At 41.5% G+C, this 20,663-nt stretch overlaps 2 protein-coding genes across 13 annotated transcripts in view; one reads left to right on the top strand and one right to left on the bottom strand.

The window, feature by feature from the left end:
- The window catches only part of LOC124127574 (ankyrin repeat domain-containing protein 50-like), a 436,330-nt gene that overhangs the window by 285,896 nt on the left and 129,771 nt on the right, over positions 1 to 20,663 (bottom strand). The window lies entirely within an intron of this gene.
- Positions 5,190 to 6,432, top strand: LOC125383563. The gene is made up of 2 exons (XM_048401977.1): positions 5,190 to 5,458; positions 6,082 to 6,432. The coding sequence occupies exons 1-2, from the start codon at positions 5,351 to 5,353 to the stop codon at positions 6,376 to 6,378; spliced, it is 405 nt and encodes a 134-aa protein (XP_048257934.1). The 5' UTR covers positions 5,190 to 5,350; the 3' UTR covers positions 6,379 to 6,432.

The raw sequence follows: 20,663 nt of genomic DNA, 5'->3' as shown, positions 1-20,663 counted from the left end.
ATTAGTGTTCTATATCCTTGTTTTAATTGATAGGACTTAATCTATTATTGATATTTGTTTTTTTAAAAGAAATTATGATCTAGTTTGTGTTAATAAAAACTGTGATATACCTTACTATTTGACTGTCCTTTGTCGACAGATCTTTTAGATTTAATACCTAGTTCCCATCGCTATATGGCTGAAATTTTGCCGATGCGATGTCAAATTTAACTCACTATAAGGGGTTGGTCTGAATGTTTCAGATTCAGTTGAGACACGCCACTTCTATAAGAAGTTAGTCTTTAAAATGTTTCAGATCCCGTTGAGACGCGCCACTTCTATAAGGAGTTGGTCTTTGAATGTTTCAGATCCCGTTGAGACGCGCCACTTCTATAAGGAGTTTGTCTTTTAATGTTTCAGATCCCCTTGAGACGAGCCACTTTCTGGTAAAACCAGTTAGTGTTTAACGTTTAAGTTCGAGGTTTGACGCGGAACTTTCATAAGGAGTTGATCTTAAATGTTTCAGATCCAGTTGAGACACGCCACTTCTATAAGGAGTTGGTCTTTAAATGCTTCAGATCCCGATGAGATGGCTGATCATTGGAAATCTGTTTAACTCTTTCGATACCTCGCTAAAACTCACTCGTGACATATTTTCCGTAATCACTCGTACCTTGTGGGTTCTTCTATAAATATGACACTGCAGTCAACATAACACTTGATTTTTCATTATTTATTACTTTTGTAAACAAACAATTCATCATCAACAGTGTTTCACGGCTTCAAATACATACTAACTGAAGCAAAAACATTGAAGCTACTTTCTCCTATTGAACGGGAAATCCCGTTCGAACTTAGCGACGTACAGCTAGGCATCCTCACACCAACAATGATCATGACCAATATCAATACTAGTACATGTTCTTCAGCAATTGGTCTTCAGCAATGAAAGGCGACTATGCTTCTCGTAAGAGGCGACTAACGAGATCGGGTGATCAGGCTCGTTGACTTGGTTGAGGCATGTCATCGTATCCCAATTGCGTGTATCGATACTCATCATATCAATCACTGGATTGTCTGGTCCAGATACTAGTTAGTGGGTCGATAAAAAAACTACCCAGTACCTGATCTGTATCACCCGACTCACCAGTACATGATGTGTATCACACGACTACCCAGTACCTGGTGTGTATCATCCGACTATCCAGTACCTGATCTGTATCACCCGACTACCCAGTACCTGATCTGTATCACCCGACTACCCAGTACCTGATGTATATCAACCCACTATCCAGTACCTGATGTGTATAAAAAAACTACCCAGTACCTGATCTGTATTACCCGACTCCCCAGTACCTGTTGTATATCAACCCACTATCCAGTACCTGATGTGTATAAAAAAACTACCCAGTACCTAATATGTATCACCCGACTACCCAGTACCTGATCTGTATCACCCGACTATCCAGTACCTGATGTGTATCATCCGACTACCCAGTACCTGATGTGTATCACCCGACTACCCAGTACCTGATGTGTATCACCCGACTACCTAGAACCTGATCTGTATCAACCCATTACCTGGAACCTGGTCTATATCAACAGAGTACCTCGTACCTGATGTGTATCACCCGACTACCCAGTGCCTGATGTGTATCAACCGATTACCAAGTACCTGATGTGTATCACCCGACTACCAAGTACCTCATGTGTATCACCCGACTATCCAGTACCTGATGTGTATCACCCGACTACCCAGTACCTGATGTGTATCAACAGATTACTCAGTACCTGATGTGTATCAACCGACTGCCCAGTACCTGATGTGTATTAACCGATTACCCAGTACCTGATGTGTATCAACCGACTACCCAGTACCTGATGTGTATCAACCGACTACCTAGTACCTGATGTGTATCACCCGAGATGATGGCTCTCTTTTGAAAGGTTGGCCTCGGTTGCGTCTCGTGTACGCATGCGCACGCGTGTTACTTCGTATTATTATTATTATTATTGACCTGATAATACAGTTATTTTACGACCAAAAAAGTCAGGGAGAAGCATAAATGGAATTGAAATTCTGTTATTGCCTTCGCATTTCGCAAAATGGCAATGTACGACCTATTTCTGATGCAAAGCTGCCTACTCTAGCGTCACATGAAACGCAGAAAATAATCGTTCTCATTTTCAAAATGTACACAAAATGGCATTATATAACTCTGTAGGCAATAGTGAGTGAGTATATGGTTTTACGGATGATACAAACCAGGTACAGGGTGGTCGGTTGATACACATCAGGTACTGGGTAGTCGGATGATACAGATCAGGAACTGGGTAGTCGGGTGATACAGATCATGTACTGGGTAGTCGGGTGATACACATCATGTACTGGGTAGTCGGGTGATACAGATCAGGTACTGGGGTAGTTTTTTTATACACATCAGGTACTGGCTTGTGGGTTGATATACATCAGGTACTGGGTAGTCGGGTGATACAGATCATGTACTGGGTAGTCGGGTGATACAAATCATGTACTGGGTAGTCGGGTGATACAGATCAGGTACTGGGTAGTCGGTTGATACACATCAGGTACTGGGTAGTCGGTTGATACACATCAGGTACAGGTTGGTCGGTTGATACACATCAGGAACTGGGTAGTCGGGTGATACACATCAGGTACTGGGTAGTTTTTTGATACACATCAGGTAGTGGGGAGTGGGTTGATATACATCAGGTACTGGGTAGTCGGTTGATACACATCAGGTACGAGGTAAGAGGTTCATATAGACCAGGTTCCAGGTAGTGGGTTGATACACATCAGGTATTAGGTAGTCGGGTGATACACATCAGGTACTGGGTAGTCGGGTGATGCACATCAGGTACTGGGTAGTCGGGTGATACACATCAGGTTCGGACTGGTCGGGTGATACACATCCGGTAATGGGTAGTCGGGTGATACACATCAGGTACTTGGGAATCGGGTGATTCACATCAGGTTTTGGGAAGTCGAGTGATACAGATCAGATACTGGGTAGTCGGGTGATACAGATCAGGTACTGGGTAGTCGGGTGATACACATCTGGTATTAGGTAGTCGGCTGATACATATCAGGTACTGGGTAGTCGTGTGATACAAATCAGGTACTTGGTAGTCTGGTGATACACATCAGGTTTTGGGAAGTCGAGTGATACAGATCAGATACTGGGTAGTCGGGTGATACAGATCAGGTACTGGGTAGTCGGGTGATACACATCAGGTATTAGGTAGTCGGCTGATACATATCAGGTACTGGGTAGTCGTGTGATACAAATCAGGTACTTGGTAGTCTGGTGATACAGATCAGGTACTGGGTAGTCGGTTGATACACATCAGGTACAGGGTAGTCGGTTGATACACATCAGGTACAGGATGGTCGGTTGATACACATCAGGAACTGAGTAGTCGGGTGATACACATCAGGTACTGGGTAGTTTTTTGATACACATCAGGTAGTGGGTAGTGGGTTGATATACATCAGGTACTGGGTAGTCGGGTGATACACATCAGGTACTAGGTAGTCGGGTGATACATATAAGGTACTGGGTAGTCGGGTGATATAAATCATGTACTGGGTAGTCGGTGATACAGATCAGGTACTGGGTAGTCGGTTGATACACATCAGGTACTGGGTAGACGGTTGATACACATCAGGTACAGGTTGGTCGGTTGATACACATCAGGAACTGGGTAGTCGGGTGATACACATCAGGTACTGGGTAGTTTTTTGATACACATCAGGTAGTGGAGAGTGGGTTGATATACATCAGGTACTGGGTAGTCGGTTGATACGCATCAGGTACGAGGTAAGAGGTTCATATAGACCAGGTTCCAGCTAGTGGGTTGATACACATTAGGTACTTGGTAGTCGGTTGATACACATCAGGTACGAGGTACTCGGTTGTTATAGACCAGGTTCCATATAGTCGGGTGATACACATAAGGTACTTGGTAGTCGGTTTATACACATCAGGTACTGGGTAGTCGGGTGATACACATTAGGTACTGGGTAGTCGGTTGATACACATCAGGTACTGGGTAGTCGGGTGATACACATCAGGTACTGGGTAGTCGGGTGATAGACATCAGGCACTGGGTAGTTGGGAGATACAATGCAGGTAGTGGATAGTCGTCTGATACACATCAGGTACTGGGTAGTCGGGTGATAGACATCAGGTACTTGGTAGTCGGGTGATACACACCAGGTAGTATGCAGTAGGGTGATACACATCAGGTACTGGGTAGTCGGTTGATACAGATCAGGTACTGGGTAGTCGGATGATACACATAGGTAGAGGCTGGTCGGGTGATACACATCAGGTACTGGGTAGTCGGGTGATACACATCAGGTACTGGGTAGTCGGGTGATACACATCAGGTACTGGGTAGTCGGTTGATACAGATCAGGTACTGGGTAGTCGGGTGATACACATCAGGTACTGGGTAGTCGGGTGATACACATCAGGTACTTAGTATTGGGGTAATACACATCAGGTACTAGGTAGTCGGGTGATACACATCAGATACTAGTTAGTGGGTCGATAAAACCCATGAGCAGAGTGTTCGAACCACCGATCATGGCTTTCTGGGCTACCGAAGGGACCCAAATCTACGCAAACTGCAACATAGCAAATTGTTGGAGAGGTGTTGGCGAGGTGTTACTCGGTGGTGCGTGTGCTTGGCGATATCGTACACGGCATGTTGAACGTAGGGTGGGATACTGTTTTGAGCCTGAAGAGAGGTATCGTTAACATCCGTACTTCTGGTGCATGCAGGATGTTAAACAAAGGAAGATGTGCTTCCCGGGAAATGAATTTTGAAATACGATTAATTTAGGAATATTCAAACGGTATGTTGCAGATAACAAACTTTTCCTTCTGCAATACATGTGACACTAGTTTAAGGGTATAGCCATGATACTGATTCTCACAAGGAAGTAACTCGCCTATCGAAATCAGTAACAATGGTTACGGCATATTGGAATGCTGGCATTGTTGACACGGGGAACACCTGGTATTATCAAGAGCAGGAATTTGCTTACAATACCGTATCGAATAGTGAATGTGACGCCTATTGAGTGGGAAATAAACTGAAGCATATCACATTTAGTTTGGAGACGTTAACACGTGATTGTCATAACAGCCTTTGAATGGTTTGTGCGGATAACACTACGCGTGTTTCGCTTTCCTCATTCACACGTTGCGCTTTACAACCGTATTCAGTCTACGTGTAAACCTTCCTAGCAAAACAACCTGTGTAGCCTCATTCCCAACTCGCACCAACTGTATTCATTTCTCATTTTGTATAAACTCATTTAGACAATTATTTCTGGACCATGACTATCACAGAGGTTGTACAGTGTTCTGTGATGAGCGTTTTGTGTTTCTCTGGTTACGCGTTAACACAGGAGTTAAACGTTACCAACGTCACTGGTACAACTGAGGTGAGTCTACCTTCCTTCTATAATCATCCCCTCTGTTCATGCACAGGATGGGTTCGAATCCCGGTTCACCCCGATTATGTTTCTAGTTTTGTCAGCATCATACCGTGCTCGTTGGTTTCATCGAAGTGGTAAACGTCTGAGACCTGCATCACTTTGGGCTTTCCTCCCACTTTAAGCTGATACGCCATGATATAACTGGAATACTGTTTAAAGCGGTGTTAAACCCAACTCACTCACTTACTATTATGGCCGCGTTCAATCATATCGCCTCATCGTCTCTTTGTCTCTTTCCGGGAGCACGGGTGGCCCAGTCGTCTAAGGCGCCGCGATTAGCTGTGCAGAGTTGCATCCCTTGGGCACGCCAGAAACCTATGATTGTGGGTTCGAATCCCGGTTCGCCCCGATTATGTTTCTAGGTTTGTCAGCATCATACCGTGCTCGTGGGTTTCACCGAAGTGGTAAACGTCTGAGACCTGCATCACTTTTGGCTTTCCTCCCACTTTAAGCTGATACGCCGTGATATAACTAGAATATTGTTAAAAGCGGCGTTAAACCCAACTCACTCACTCACTATTATGGCCGCATTCATTCATATCGCCTCATCTTCTTTTTGTCTCTTTCAGAGCTTGTCCGACAATACAACAGAGGTGGCAAGAAACATATCGTCGATCTGTACGCTACCGTCTCCATTTCCAATTGAAGGAGGGATTTTCTTTACACTTGGCGTGTCCTTTTTCCTGCCACTTGCGTTGTTTGCTGCAATGGCGCTGTTCATGTGGACATTATATAAATGCGATGTCAGTATTCCCTGCATGACAAGACATGAACGTCGTGGAGGTATATCAGAGCAAGAGATGGAACCTTTAAATACCATTCATCCGCCATCGTCTATTGAAGATGGAAGCGGTCAGGTAGCTTAGAGGTTAAAGCGTTCGCTCGTCAAGCCGAAGGGCCAGGTTCGATTCCCGACATGGGCCCAATGTGTAAAGCCCATTTCTTGTGCCCCCCCCCCCCCCATGATATTGCAGGAATATTTCTAATATTGCTACTCACTCACTATTGAAGATGAACGTGTTCTGGGACTATAACCACTTGTATTCGGTTGTGAATAAATATACGATAAATTTAACATATAATGCAAAGGTCGAAATAAAAAGGACGAGACTGAAACATGCCCATTGACTTAATCTCAGAATGTTAAAAGGTCAAATGAGGGTTGCGTCCATAATAAAGGCTATAGCCGTGCCGCATGATGCATGTTGGTGATGTTTACTTGAGATTGAAAAAGGAAGTTTGATCTATTACCTCAAAGATCCTTTATACATGTTTGACATCGTTGTGACACCTTAAAATAATCAGATGAATAAACGATGATGAAGAACCAATTTTGAGGTCATGAGATGTTATGTCACTTGTGAGGTGAGGTGAGGTGAAATTGGGTTTAACGTCGCGTCCACGATTATTGCACTTATATAGCGACGTGCATGTACGTGTATGTGTTTGTGTGGCTGCTTGTACTAGTCCGGACTGATGCCGATTTATAGTGCTAGCTCACTGAGATACCATGCCGCAGTTCAACATGAATACCCCACTCAGACACAGTATACTGACTCCGTGCCGACCAGTCCTTGTTTTAGCCACTTAATGCCGAGCGCCAGACAGGGTAACAACAAGTACCATCTTTTAACGTCTTTTCGTATGACGCGGCCGGGGATCGAACCCCGGACCTTCCGCTCTCCGGGCGGACGCTCTACCACTAGACAACGGAGGCGGTTATGTCACTTGTGAAAGGATTATTACAAACTTAAAAGGCCTAGAAAATACGTTCTCGTGTCTCTGTCAAAAGACACGAAGGGACAACTCCAAATCAACTCATACACCAATACGGCCTTACAACGAGGTGGTCGTGACACGGGCCGAGTTGACCTGCCCCCTTCTCGCAAATATGCCACGACTGAAGCCCAGGTCATCAGTTGCAGCTAGAATGCTCATCACCAACACCAGACAAGGAACATGTTCCTTCCCAAACAATGGGAGGATTTGCACAGCTGGTATGTGGTGAACATCATCTAAACAAACATGTAAACACACAGACTGAAGTGTATATTAACATACTACAAAGATAACATCTTTGAACAAATTAATTCGAGGTCGTCATGAATAACACCGTGTTAAGTCGTTTTGTGTTGATCTGTGTAGTTCTCTATATGCCATCATCACAAGAGAAGGACGACGTACATTTTAGGAAACTAGTACTGCCCCAAATGTTCAACACATATCTTTCCATTGAGACAGGTGTACTACTGGTGTTTTTTTTCTACACGTTCAAGTCCATGCAGATATTAGCCGCGAATACCTGCGCCCTCCCTCCCTCCTTCCTTCCCTCCCCCCTCCCTCCCTCTTTCCCTCCCTCACGCACTCACGGCCTCCCCCCCTCCGTCCCCCACTCACTCACTCACTCACTCCATTTACGTGGTGATTATCTAACAAGAGATGCATTTCCTTCAATAGACATTGATCTCTCTTTTCTTTCGTTTTTTGGGGGCACGGATGGCCCGGTCGTCTAAGGTGCCGCAATTCGCCCATTGTTAGGTCGCGTCTTTGGGTAGGGATTGTGACTTCACGTTTAATATTGACGTCATCTGGTTTGTTCTATGACGTTACAATATTTGTAAAAGTGGGTCAATGACATTCGTATTGATATCAGTAAATGTTTCAAAACCGATACTTTGTTGTTTCTTCATAAACTGGGCGGCAACAGAAAGTAGAGGTCGAGTTGCATGATCGATAAAAAAGTAACAAGAAGAGGTTTTGTTGTGAATTATAACATAATCTAGGGAGGGGTAACAACTGATTGATCAACCACAGTTAGAATGAAATTGTGCAATCACAGGTAATGTAAGCTCAAGGTAAACAATGGTGGGGTAAGAAATTTCATTTTCCAAAGTTGTCTGAAATGTCACCAAATATTTGTCAGACCCCAGCTAACACACGACCTTGTCACAACGTTGTGGAAAGGTTGTGGATCGGTAACGTCGTGATATTACGTCGTCTCAACGTTATTATAACGTCAACGTGCAACGTCATTTCACAACGTAATGACAAAGTTGCACATTAACGTTGTGAAAACGTTGTGCATTTGACATCACACAACGTTTTGTAACTACGTTTCGGAAACGTCGGTGAAACGTTATACAGTTTGCTTCTCGATAGTCATAAAGAAACAGAACTGCTTTATCAAAATCAGAGAATCCAGTGATTGACATCATGGACATCTATCCACGTAATTGGGATACGATGACATGCATCAACCAAGTCAGCGAGCCTGACCATCCGCGTAATGAAGAACGTAATAGAAGAGGCTCGATGACGAGCTAATGAAATTTATGACTACTTTGAAGATGTGGAGCAGACTGAGGATGATGGTGTGTTAGCTACCTTTGTTCAATTTCTCGTTGATCCAGTCAAGAATTCCTTGTTCCGCTGTCAAAGTAAGCCGCCATTTTGGTGTGAGAACGAAGCGACCTCAGTCAGCGATTGATTCGCTTGCAAGCGGCTGAAAGTTAGCGCACTGTTGTAAGGCGAATCGCTGTACATCGCTTACAAGCGATTGGCGCTTTGCATCGCACCCCTTCTTGCCTCGTGAAGTGACGTCAGAATGACGTCACATTGTCGCGGAAGATTTGTTGTCATCAGCCATCTTAGTTCAAGCTCACTCTGGACATATTACAACTAATTTAATTGATTGTGCAGCAACTGGAACTGGACAAATGATCTGTGATTTCGGATGAGGTAAGTTAATTTTTCAAAAGTAGTCTCCGCTTGTTGATATGTTTCTGTACCCGAAGATAGTCAAATTATTTAAATGTATCGTATTATTCAGAAGTGGAGGGGTTTAGAATGCAGCTTGCCGGTCACTTTCACTGAGCGTCAGTGTTGATATTAATATTTGATACACAGAACATGATGTATAAAGAGGTGAAGGAGGCCCAAGACTTTTTTCCATATTATTATTTTATGGATACCAAGGGTAATTACCACGGACAAGCAGTATATGTTTGACCAGAATTCTGTCTGGTGGCGTTTTGTGGCCGTCATATTATGTTCGGGTTTCGATCGTAAGCGTATAGGTCTGTACATAGGCCTAACGTTTGCATCGCCTACTGACCACTGACAGTTATCGCCATTTCTTCCGTGTTATTTCTGAAATCATTACTGTTTAATGTTTACATGTACTAATCTTCTGACTTTGATTTTTGTGAAACAATGTGGCTCATTCAGGCCATGGGAAAGGTTGAGTAGATTGCTCTTATACAGCGAAGAGAGGGAATCAAAACACTGGAAGTATTTTCAGATCCACTCTCTGTAGGCTGCTAGTTATAGCCCTAAAGTAATCATGATAATGAAAAAAAAATGTTTTGCTGGATTTAATAATCGACACAAAGCATTACGTAGATGTAAATACGAAAAAACAAAACAACTGGAAAAGTACTAGTCTGGATTTGCTAGTTTTATCTCAGTGCTCAATACAAAATGTACTTTACAGGAGGTAATTTGTAGGCACTTTAAACATTCAAAAATAAAAAAGTCCAAATTGACATGGCAGAAACAGGCTTTAGGCATTATGCAAATTAGCCTGGAAACAAGTTATCAAAACAACAATAAAAATAACAGCTATGTTTATGTACATAATAATCATGACATGTAAGTTGCTGTTTAAGAAGGGAATATGTTACTTTTGATATTTTGACGATGATTTACTATCCTACAATGCCACTCACAAATCACTTACCACTGACAAATCACATGCACGTGGGTTTCAACCCCCCCCCCCCCCCCCCCGTTTCACCTGTCGTCAAGGTGTCATAGGTCATGGACATTCACCTTGATCTACTAACACCTGGTTATACTCAGTTTCACAATAGTCTGTTTTGTTCATATTTTTACACACTTTTTAAGACATAAAAACCTTTGATATGCTGTGTTTGTGCCAAGGCCCAATTAGTACTGATTGAGTTGTTTGAATATTGATATATTTTGGATATTAACTGCATTTATTTAAAATCTGAGATGACAAAAACAGTTTTTTTTTTCATTTCCGTGAGTTCTTAGTCTAAAGCGCTCAATGATTTATGAAAATAATTATTTTCGGGAAGAGATAGAAACATACTTAGTGTTTCCGAAAAGGCCTAATTAGCACTGGCTGAAGTAGCCTAAATGTGGACTATCTGGTTGTTGGTGTTGTCTATAAAGTTTTATTGTAGCAAGACGCTTATCATGTTTAGTTTTAATATTTCCAAAAAAGAATCAATTCATCATATTCCGATAACCAGATCCATGCCCGACTCCCTTCTAATCAAAACGAGCAAAAGTAAAACGAGTCTCTCGTCGGCCGCTATAACGGGGTGTTTGTGGTATTGTCCTCGCTGGTGATGATAAGCTAGTCGATAGTCAAAAGTTAAGTATCACCATATATTGTCAGTGAGGTGGTCATCGTTTGTTGATTATTAAGGTGAGATAAGTGTAGCCTGTGTGCACCAATGAAAAATACAATGAAATTGATAGCAACCATATTCGTTCGGTTTTCGATCTCCATATGTTGCCATGTAGGCTACCTTACTACAGAATTATATTTAACGATATTGAACTGTATTATGTTCAATAAACGTAGTAACAAATACATTTCATATGATACTTGGTTCTCTGAAACTTTTTGACAATGAGAGAGAATAAAATGGTGATCGAAAACTGAACGGGTAAGGTCCAGTGCTCGCTACGAAATTGTACTCTAGCTTGATCTATATAAACAGCGCTGCGATGAAGAAGGGAGTCGTAATTAGCTACAATGCCTGTTTAATCTATCTGCTTCCGTTTGGATTCCAGTTTAGAAAAAGTCCCGAACAAACCATGTTTGTACTTACATGATTGTGTGTCATTGTACTTTTAAAGAGGTTTTGAGATGTGGCTCAATATAACAATCACTGGTTTGCCTGACCGGTTTGTCAGACCGGTGTTTCTCGAAACCATATTACATTAGGTGTTTTTATTATGATGGTACTCATGATTTTGTTACTTATATCTGTAGCCTGAAATATTTCCGATCGGACGTAATACATTGGTACTTTAGATTTACAGTTTTTCCTAAGTTTTAGACAATTATACAATATATGTTATCTTTTGGGATAGACTTTAGATCTAAATGTATGCTTATTGGATATACTTCTAGTTTTAACTTTTTGTATATGTTTTCGTTGCAGCAAGAGGGAAAACGTAACACGACCATTCCAGGAGATAAAATCAAGAATGTTGAATCATTGAGGAACACATAAATAAACCCTGGGCTGTGAATTATGTTAACTAAGTACAATTGTTCACAGTTACATTCCATTGTCTATATCCATGGTAATTGATGTTTTGTCTGTTGCTTTAAATGAATGCTAAGAATGTAGGTCTATCTATATAAATCTATGCTCGTACAACGTTTTGTATTCAAACTGATTCTTGATGTCTCTGAATGAATGTTAAAATTTGTTTCTATCAGACACTTGCATAAAGCCTTATCTCCAAATGAATGTTTCTCGTCACATACATGTAGTATCTTTCAGATACCTGCTCGAGATTTATTAAGCTGTTTGTATTTCAAGGAGGTGGAAGTGAATACCCAAGAAAGAAGATTCTGGCATTCAATAATTTCAAAACGTGTATAAATTTTCAATAGTCTAAAAATATTAAAATAACAACACAAATGTGTCTTGGAGTTCTTTGTTGAATGGTGACGTCGCATGACTGTAAGTTGACGTATACTATATAGACTTGATTAGAGACCGACCATTTATTATTCAAGGGGGTGGGGATTATTTTTGTCAAGAAATTTCGGTGACAATATATTTTTTTGGATAAAATTCCAGGCCCCGACCCTCCGAAGAATATCAAATGGTCAACCCCTTACCATGTCTGTCATTCTTATTTTGTTTCCTGCAGTACAAGCCTAAAGGGAAATGGTGTCTGACTTTGTTATAGTCATTTGTGGTGTTTTTACATTTTGAACATTGTCAGCAAAACACGATCTAACTGGGCTATTTGACGCCCTGGTTTTAAAACATTGGTAAAGGGTATCTCGAATCATACACATTCGCGTGACTAAAGCATATTCTAAAACATTTCTGGAACATGTTTTGGGTTGTTTTTACAACATTTTAGTGGGGAATGGTCACAACGTATTTCATCCTTATAACACAACGTTATTTCACGTCGTTGTGACAACGTCCATGGTAGTACAAAGAATAACGTTCAAGGGACGCATTATTATAACATTGCCACTACGTTAAATACAACATTACCACAACGTCAAATACAACGTTCCCTCAACGTAAAAATACAACGTTCCAAGAACTTAAAATACAACGTCATCACAACGTTGTGACGACGTGAATATGACGTAACACAACGTTAGGCCATGACGTAAATGAGTCCACAGAATAACGTCATATGGACGTAACATCCCCAACAACGTGAAATTGTTAGCTGGGACACACTGCAAGTTCCCTGTCGACGCAGTTGCATTCAATAGCGTGTATGACAACAGCTGCCTCAATGCATGCTGTGTCACGCCGCCTCATCGATGACGTCAGTCTTCTAATGACGTGGACTGGAATCCGTTGCCACTCGTCTCTCAGGGCCTGCTGCAATTCTTGTCTGTTGACGGGAGGCTGATGGTGTGCTCCCATCTGTCTGTGAAGATGGTCCCACAAATGTTCAGTAGGATTCATATCGGGTGAGTGGGCAGGCCAGGGCAAAACGTCAACGTTCTGCTGGTTTAGAAAGTTCCGAGTAAGTTCTGCAGTTTTGGGCCTGGCATTGACTTGTTGAAACAATGTCCTCTGGTGTTGGTTTTGTAAGAACGGAAGCACAACTGGCTGATACACTTGGTCTCTGTACTGCACAGCGTTCAGGTTTCCCTGTGTAATCACCAAATCAGTTTTCTGATCTCCACAAAAACCGCCCCACACAATGACAACTCCCCACCAAATGGATTGACCTCTGGAATACACGCCGGAGCCAAACGTTCCCCTCTGCGTCGATAAATTCGTTCTCTGTCGTCAATACGAAACAAGTTAAACCGACTTTCATCAGTAAACAGCACTCGACGCCAATTTCTCACTTGCCAGCGTCGAACCTGCCTCGGCCATTTCAGTCTCAGGCATCGATGTTGAGCAGTCAGTACCATTCCTCGGATCGGATTCAAGCAGCACGAAGTCGTCGTAGTACTGTACGTTGGCTTACAGGATGTCCCAACGCTGTTGCTGCCGTCGCCGTCGCCGTTACGAATCTGTTTCGCAGGTGAATGAGACGTATCTGACCGTCTTCCAGTGGTGTTGTCACTCTGGGTCGTCCGGTTCTAGGCCTGTCCTGTGTCCTCCCTGTCTGCCTGTACCGTTGAATCAGCCTGGCTACTGTCAATGGTTTACAACCAAACCTTCTGGCAATTTGGACCTGTGTTGCCCCCATTTCGGCCATACCGATGGCTATCTCTCTCTGCTCCTGTGACAGTCGTGGCATTTCTTTTGTGTGCTTTCAACACGTGTGGTTATACCCTGCAGACGAACGCATTTACACAGCTAACATGCACGTGCAGTTTATGTCATAGGCGGGAAACCTGTTTCACCATATTTTGGTCACCGCACGAGCGCCGTCAAAGATGGCGCGTTCGGGTGAGGTGTGTTTTGGTACCTGTTCCTGGGCAGTCATATCCCAAATACCCATTTTCGACAAGTTATCGCTGTTTTTAGAAAAATTACAAATTGCCAACCTATACTTTCTTTTGCCGCCTAGTTTATTTGATAACAAATTCCATCTAAGCTAAATTATAATAACGGTAGCGCTATTTTTCAGGACATTATCATTGACACGAATGTGTGGCGTTATATACCTCCTGGCTTAAGCGTCTTCCACTTGAATTCCTTGTTACACTATCGCATAAACTACAAGCGTCGACCAGGAAGTGAGATGCTTCAACAAACTGTAACCTAACATGTCCCTGTAGTAGAACTGAGATTCTTCACACCAACAATATACTCGGAGGGACGTGTCCACATCAGGATTAAATAAATCACTTGAGCAACATTAAGTGGTATGTCATTTAATGTTTCATTGTGGCAAGCCATGTTCATCAGGGAGAAGATATGTACTCGTTTCATTGTTCCAGCTACGTAATTTTGTTGTTTTTCTGACAGGTTGTTGTCAGCACGATGCTAAACAATGCATATCGAATCCCGTGGACGCACATGTTTTTAAAACCCATTCTTGGCCTTGCTTAAAAGTCAACTTTTGCCTGGAATGCATGCTTTCCTGTAGCAGTTGCGTTTTTGTGACTTGATTCCAAACATTTACTACAATATTGAGTATATATATAAACTGTGTTTAATCTTACTCCACTTACATTATTATAACTGTATTGTGCCTGAGAGTTAGAACTTTACTGTGCTTTTTCTATACATATATATATATTATATATCCCGTCACGATATGGCTGAAGCATTGCCGATATGATGTTAATTGCTCACTCACTCACTAGTCCCTTAATGATAAAACATTTTTCATTTTGAAAAAAAAAAATCGTAGTTATCGATTGAAAAACTATTGCAGCCCTCTTATCAGCGACCAATTCAAATCAATGATTGGCGACCTAAAGGTATCCACTGCTCGCTACTTGGCTACCTGCAAGTAAACTTACTGTCAACAATCCCTGGTATAGATATGAATACACGGTAATTAGAAATGTTGTTTACCAAATCATGTTTGCAAGGCCACTGTCAGATACATAATTATTTATAAAGATTTTATATCATATTGACATGATGTCTATTTATTTGCAGGTAATACAATTACGGGGTATTATTAATACCTAAGTTAGTTTGTCCCCTGTTTCCTTTGCATGCACACAAGTGATATTGTACCAAAAGAAAATATATTTTGATGTACCCTATGTCTATAAGGTCTATTCATACACGCGCCAGTAGCCGATAACAAGGTTCGAATAGCATAGTTTGAATAGCACAGATAGGGACGTTAATTCAAGCATTATCATCGTTCATCAGCCTACATTCTACATTTAATTTTCTTATCTTGAATATTTAGCTTGTTTTCGAAATATTCCTGTTTCACTAATGTACAGAAATAATGTCAAGTGAAACGTCAGTCGACGTGGCCCATATAAAATAATAATGTAATATTGATTGAACCATAATTCTAGGGCGTTATAGATTTGGTGAATTATATATGAGCATATTTTAAACAGATATGTTTATCTTTCACGTGAAGAAAGGTATTGTTTCAGACTGTATATTCTAGTCTCTGGCTGTGTACATTGTATATATTTTAACCTATATATAATATAGCTGCTGTACCTAACGTTGAACTTGTATAAACTTTAACTCTGTTTGTCTGCCACAATTACAGCTTTAAACAATAACATGGTCCAGTACACAGCTAATCCCTTGCCACTTCTACTCAATGTATTTTTCAATGGGTTTTCTTATCTTAATATCTTTACCATGTTTTGTTTTTACTAGTCGATACACATAAATGTTTCACTGTTCCAACTTCCAGTGGCCATCAGAGACATATTCCTGTTTGATCACATGTAACTGTTAATTCACATGCAAGTTTTCTGTTGTCCAGTTATCTACCAGCTTCTGTTATATGTACCACACGCAAGTATGAAGAGCTTAATATAGGGGTGTCCCTTGCCATGCTACACGTAGTGTACAATCCTACTCACTCACACGCAGTGGTTAGGTGCCGATTCCCAAATTGAAACAATATGTTAACCCATAAATCTGTACGTAAAAGAAGTTAGTATGAAGTACAATCAAACAACCAATGATATACAATAAACAAGTGTAATACAAAATTAACTAGGTATACAAATCAATACAATTTACTGCATAGCACTTACAACGGCAGTATACATTAGAGTGGTTGTACAATATTCAATGGCAGTACACAATAGAGTGATGGCACAATGTTCAATGGCAGTACACAATAGTGTGGTGGTACAATGTTCAATGGCTGTACACAATAGAGTTGTTGTACAATATTCAATGGCAGTACAAAATAGAGTGGTGGTACAATATTCAATGGCAGTACACAATAGAGTGGTTGTACAATGTTCAATGGCAGTACACAATAGAGTGGTGGTACAATATTTAATGGCAGTACACAATAGAGTGGTGGTACAATGTCCAATGGCAGTACACAATAGAGTGGTGGTACAATATCCAATGGCAGTACACAATAGAGTGATGGTACAATATTCAATGGCAGTAAACATTAGAGTTGTTATACAATATCCAATGGCAGTACACAATAGAGTGGTGGTACAATATTCAATGGCATTACACAATAGAGTGGTGGTGCAATATTTCATGGCAGTACACAATAGAGAGGTGGTACAATATTCAATGACAGTACAACAAAGAGTGGTGGTACAATATTCAATGGAAGTACTAAAGAGAGTGGTGGCACAATATTCAATGGCAGTACACAATAGAGTAATGGTACAATATCCAATGTCAGTACACAATGGAGTGGTTGTACGATATTCAATGGCAGTACACAATAGAGTGGTGGTGCAATATTTCATGGCAGTACACAATATAGTGGTGGTACAATGTTCAATGGCAGTACACTATAGAGTGGTGGTACAATATTCAGAGGCAGTACACAATAGAGGGGTTGTACAATGTTCAATGGCAGTACACAATAGAGTTGTTATACAATATTCAGTGGCAGTACACAATAGAGGGGTTGTACAATATTCAATGGCAGTACACAATAGAGTTGTTATACAATATTCAGTGGCAGTACACAATAGAGGGGTTGTACAATATTCAATGGCAGTACACAATAGAGGGGTTGTACAATATTCAATGGCAGTACACAATAGAGGGGTTGTACAATATTCAATGGCAGTACAATTTAGAGTGGTTGTACAACATTCAATGGCAGTACACAATAGAATGGATGTACAATATTCAATGGTAGTACACAATAGAGTGGTTGTACAACATTCAATGGCAGTACACAATAGAGTGGTGGTACAACATTCAATGGCATTACACAATAGGATGGTTGTACAACATTCAATGGCAGTACACAATAGAGTGGTGGTACAATATTCAATCGCAGTACACAATAGGGTGGTGGTACAATATTTAATAGCAGTACACAATAGGTGAGGTGAGGTGAATCGGGGTTTAACGTCGCGTCCAAGATTATTGCACTTATATACCGACGTTCATGTAAGTGTGTGTGTTTGTGTGGTTGTTTGTACTTGTCCGGACTGATCCAATTTATAGTGCTAGCCCACTGAGATACCATGCTGCAGTTTAACATGAATACCCCACTCAGACACAGTATACTGACTCCGAGCCGACCAGTCCTTCTTTTAACGTCTTTCCGTATGACGCGGCCGGGGATCAAACCCCGGACATTCCGCTCTCCGGGCGGACGCTCTACCACTAGACCACGGAGGCGGTCAGAACACAAAAGAGTGGTGGTACAATATTCAATGGCAGTATAAAATGTGAAATGACAATGACAATGTAGAAATCACCTCGCTGTAACAGTAGTCAAGCTTCCGAGATCGTCCTAGGCTGAACTCAATGGTGAAAAGCTGGTCTTGATGGAAATGTCAGATGAAATGAGAGAGATGATACGAGTACGCGCTCGCTCCACTAACTTGTTTCCATCACAGTGCTAGACAAGTCCAGTGTCACCAGAACATCACAGATTATTCCACATGTTTCTAGAATGGTTGACATCAATCCGTGCTTTTCCGGATAATTCGAGCATCTAAATATAATTCCTTCCTCACCACTGCTTACATTTAATAGTACTACATTTCTGAGAACTAATCATTGTTCAAACATAATGCAATATATTTCTACTGAATCTCAACAGAGACAACTTGCAACACAGTTACAATCATTGTTTCACAAATAAATTACACTGACCCATAACATTATTCCACATAAGTATGTAAAGTTTTATATAGGGGTGCGAGCCATGCTACACGCAGTGAACAAGCCTACTCACTCACACGCAGCATACATCCCACTCACTCACTAACTCGTAGTAGTAGACATTGATCACACATAAGTAGGTAAAACTTAATAATGCAGTACATCCCACTCACTGGCAGCGGTAGACATTTATGGCAAACCAACAATTATTCTACGTCAGCAATGTGAACCAATGAACGTTATCCACATGTCTATTGTGAGTCATGTTTTAAACATGTACGTAATATTGATCTCATCCTACCCTTCAAGACGGGGGACGTGAAATTGTTAGGTGATACTCTTCCAACAGTCGTGTCTTGTAGTCATCGTTTGCTAGGTGGCAGCCTTGGGAATTTGGTGCCGGTAGTCGTCTAGCACATCTCTGTCTGTTTCCTCCTCTGTGAACAAGATGCTGCCGCTGTGTTCAAGTAACTGTTGCGGTTTGCAGCTGGCATTAACAGCAACTGTTTTCATCTTGTTTGGAATTTCTGCATGCTGCTCAGAGAAATGTGGTTTTCAGATGACAGAGCAAATGACGTACAGGTCTTTCACCATCAGGAACATTGGCATCAAGTTGTGCCAAGTAAGATGTGCTGAAAATTGCTTCAGTTCGAATTTTGAATACGTTAATGAAACGTTAAGCTGTCCAAGTTATGACTCAAAGAAGATTGAGAAGACGAGCGGATTGACAGTTCATTCAAAGAATCACCCAAATGTAAGTTATATTTATTGTGGTGTGTGCTGATCTTACCTTGAATTACAGGTACCACATTGAATGTTGCTCAATCCTTCAAATAAAGTACCTTTTGCTTCAGTGAAAGTCAGTACCATAATAAACTATTCGTAAACTGTGTAGTTGATTTGGTTGGTTGGTTTGTTGTTTTACGCCGCAATATTCCAGCTATATGACGGCGGTCTGTAAATAATCGAGTCTGCACCAGACAATCCAGTGACTGATATTATGAGCATCGATCCACGCAATTTGGATCGATGACATGCTTCAATCAAATCAGCGAACCTGACCACCCGATCCCGTTAGTCACCACCTACGACAAGCAAAGTCGCCATTTACGGCAAGCATTTGTTGCTGGAGACCTATTCTACCCCGGACCTTCACGGCAAGCATGGGTTCTGTGTATAAGGCAATACGGCGGATGTGTGGTGTGATGTGTTCATGACGCTCCACCACATCAGTATGTGAGAGATATGAAGAGAAGAAATAAAGAACACGTGTGCAGCAAAGGGAATATGTGTCGTATAATTCCGTGCTTTTAACAGTATTCCAGTTATATTGCGGCATGTCAGCTAAATGTGGTACAAAAGCCCGAATTGATGCAGGTCTCAGACGTTTACCACTTCGGTGAAACTCACGAGCATGGGTATGGTGCTGATAAACCTAGAGACAAACCTAGAAACCTATGATTGTGGGTTCGAATCCCGGTTCGCCCCCACAATCATAGGTTTCTGGCGTGCCCAAGGGACGCAACTCTGCACAGCGAATCGCGGCGCCTTAGACTACTTGGCCACCCGTGCCCCCTTAGGACACATGAGACAGTGACAAAAACATCAGAACATCACGTAACAAACATAGGGAAATGACCGTCGTCATGAGGACACGGGAGACAGGGACAAGTATTACAGAAAATCACGTGACACCGCTTTCAAATGTAATCGTCTTCAGGAGGACAGAAAATCGCGTGACACAGCTTTGGAATTTGTGTGTCTTCATGAGGACAGGGGACACAGGGACATCAAAAACAGAACTTCACGTGCCAACTTCCAATAATTCCCTTTCTGCAGATGCAGATTGTATTTGCGAAAGACATTTGACAATGTTAATAGGAAGTTGCTATGGTTTTCGATTGAAAAGACGGGCATATACAGTCGATTTCATACCTAGCGCTGTTAGAACACCTAAATACTCCATCTCAGTGAACTTATTCTTTACGTGGTGTATGACAAGGGTGTATGCCCTGTCTGTTATTCTTCTCAGTGTTAGAAAATAGTGGCCTCAGAGGAATTTCTGTAGGTCAGTAGATTGTTTTAATTATTATTATTGTTATTTGCTGATGACTTTGACTGTGTTTAATTGATGATGCTGTGATTAGACAAAGGGGAATGAATGCATAACATTTGTAAAG

Source organism: Haliotis rufescens, unplaced genomic scaffold (assembly GCF_023055435.1).
Source record: "Haliotis rufescens isolate VD_foot unplaced genomic scaffold, xgHalRufe1.0.p SCAF_24, whole genome shotgun sequence".
Taxonomy (NCBI): domain Eukaryota; kingdom Metazoa; phylum Mollusca; class Gastropoda; order Lepetellida; family Haliotidae; genus Haliotis; species Haliotis rufescens.
Note: the sequence above shows the minus strand (reverse complement) of the source record. Positions and strands in the feature narration are given on the sequence as shown.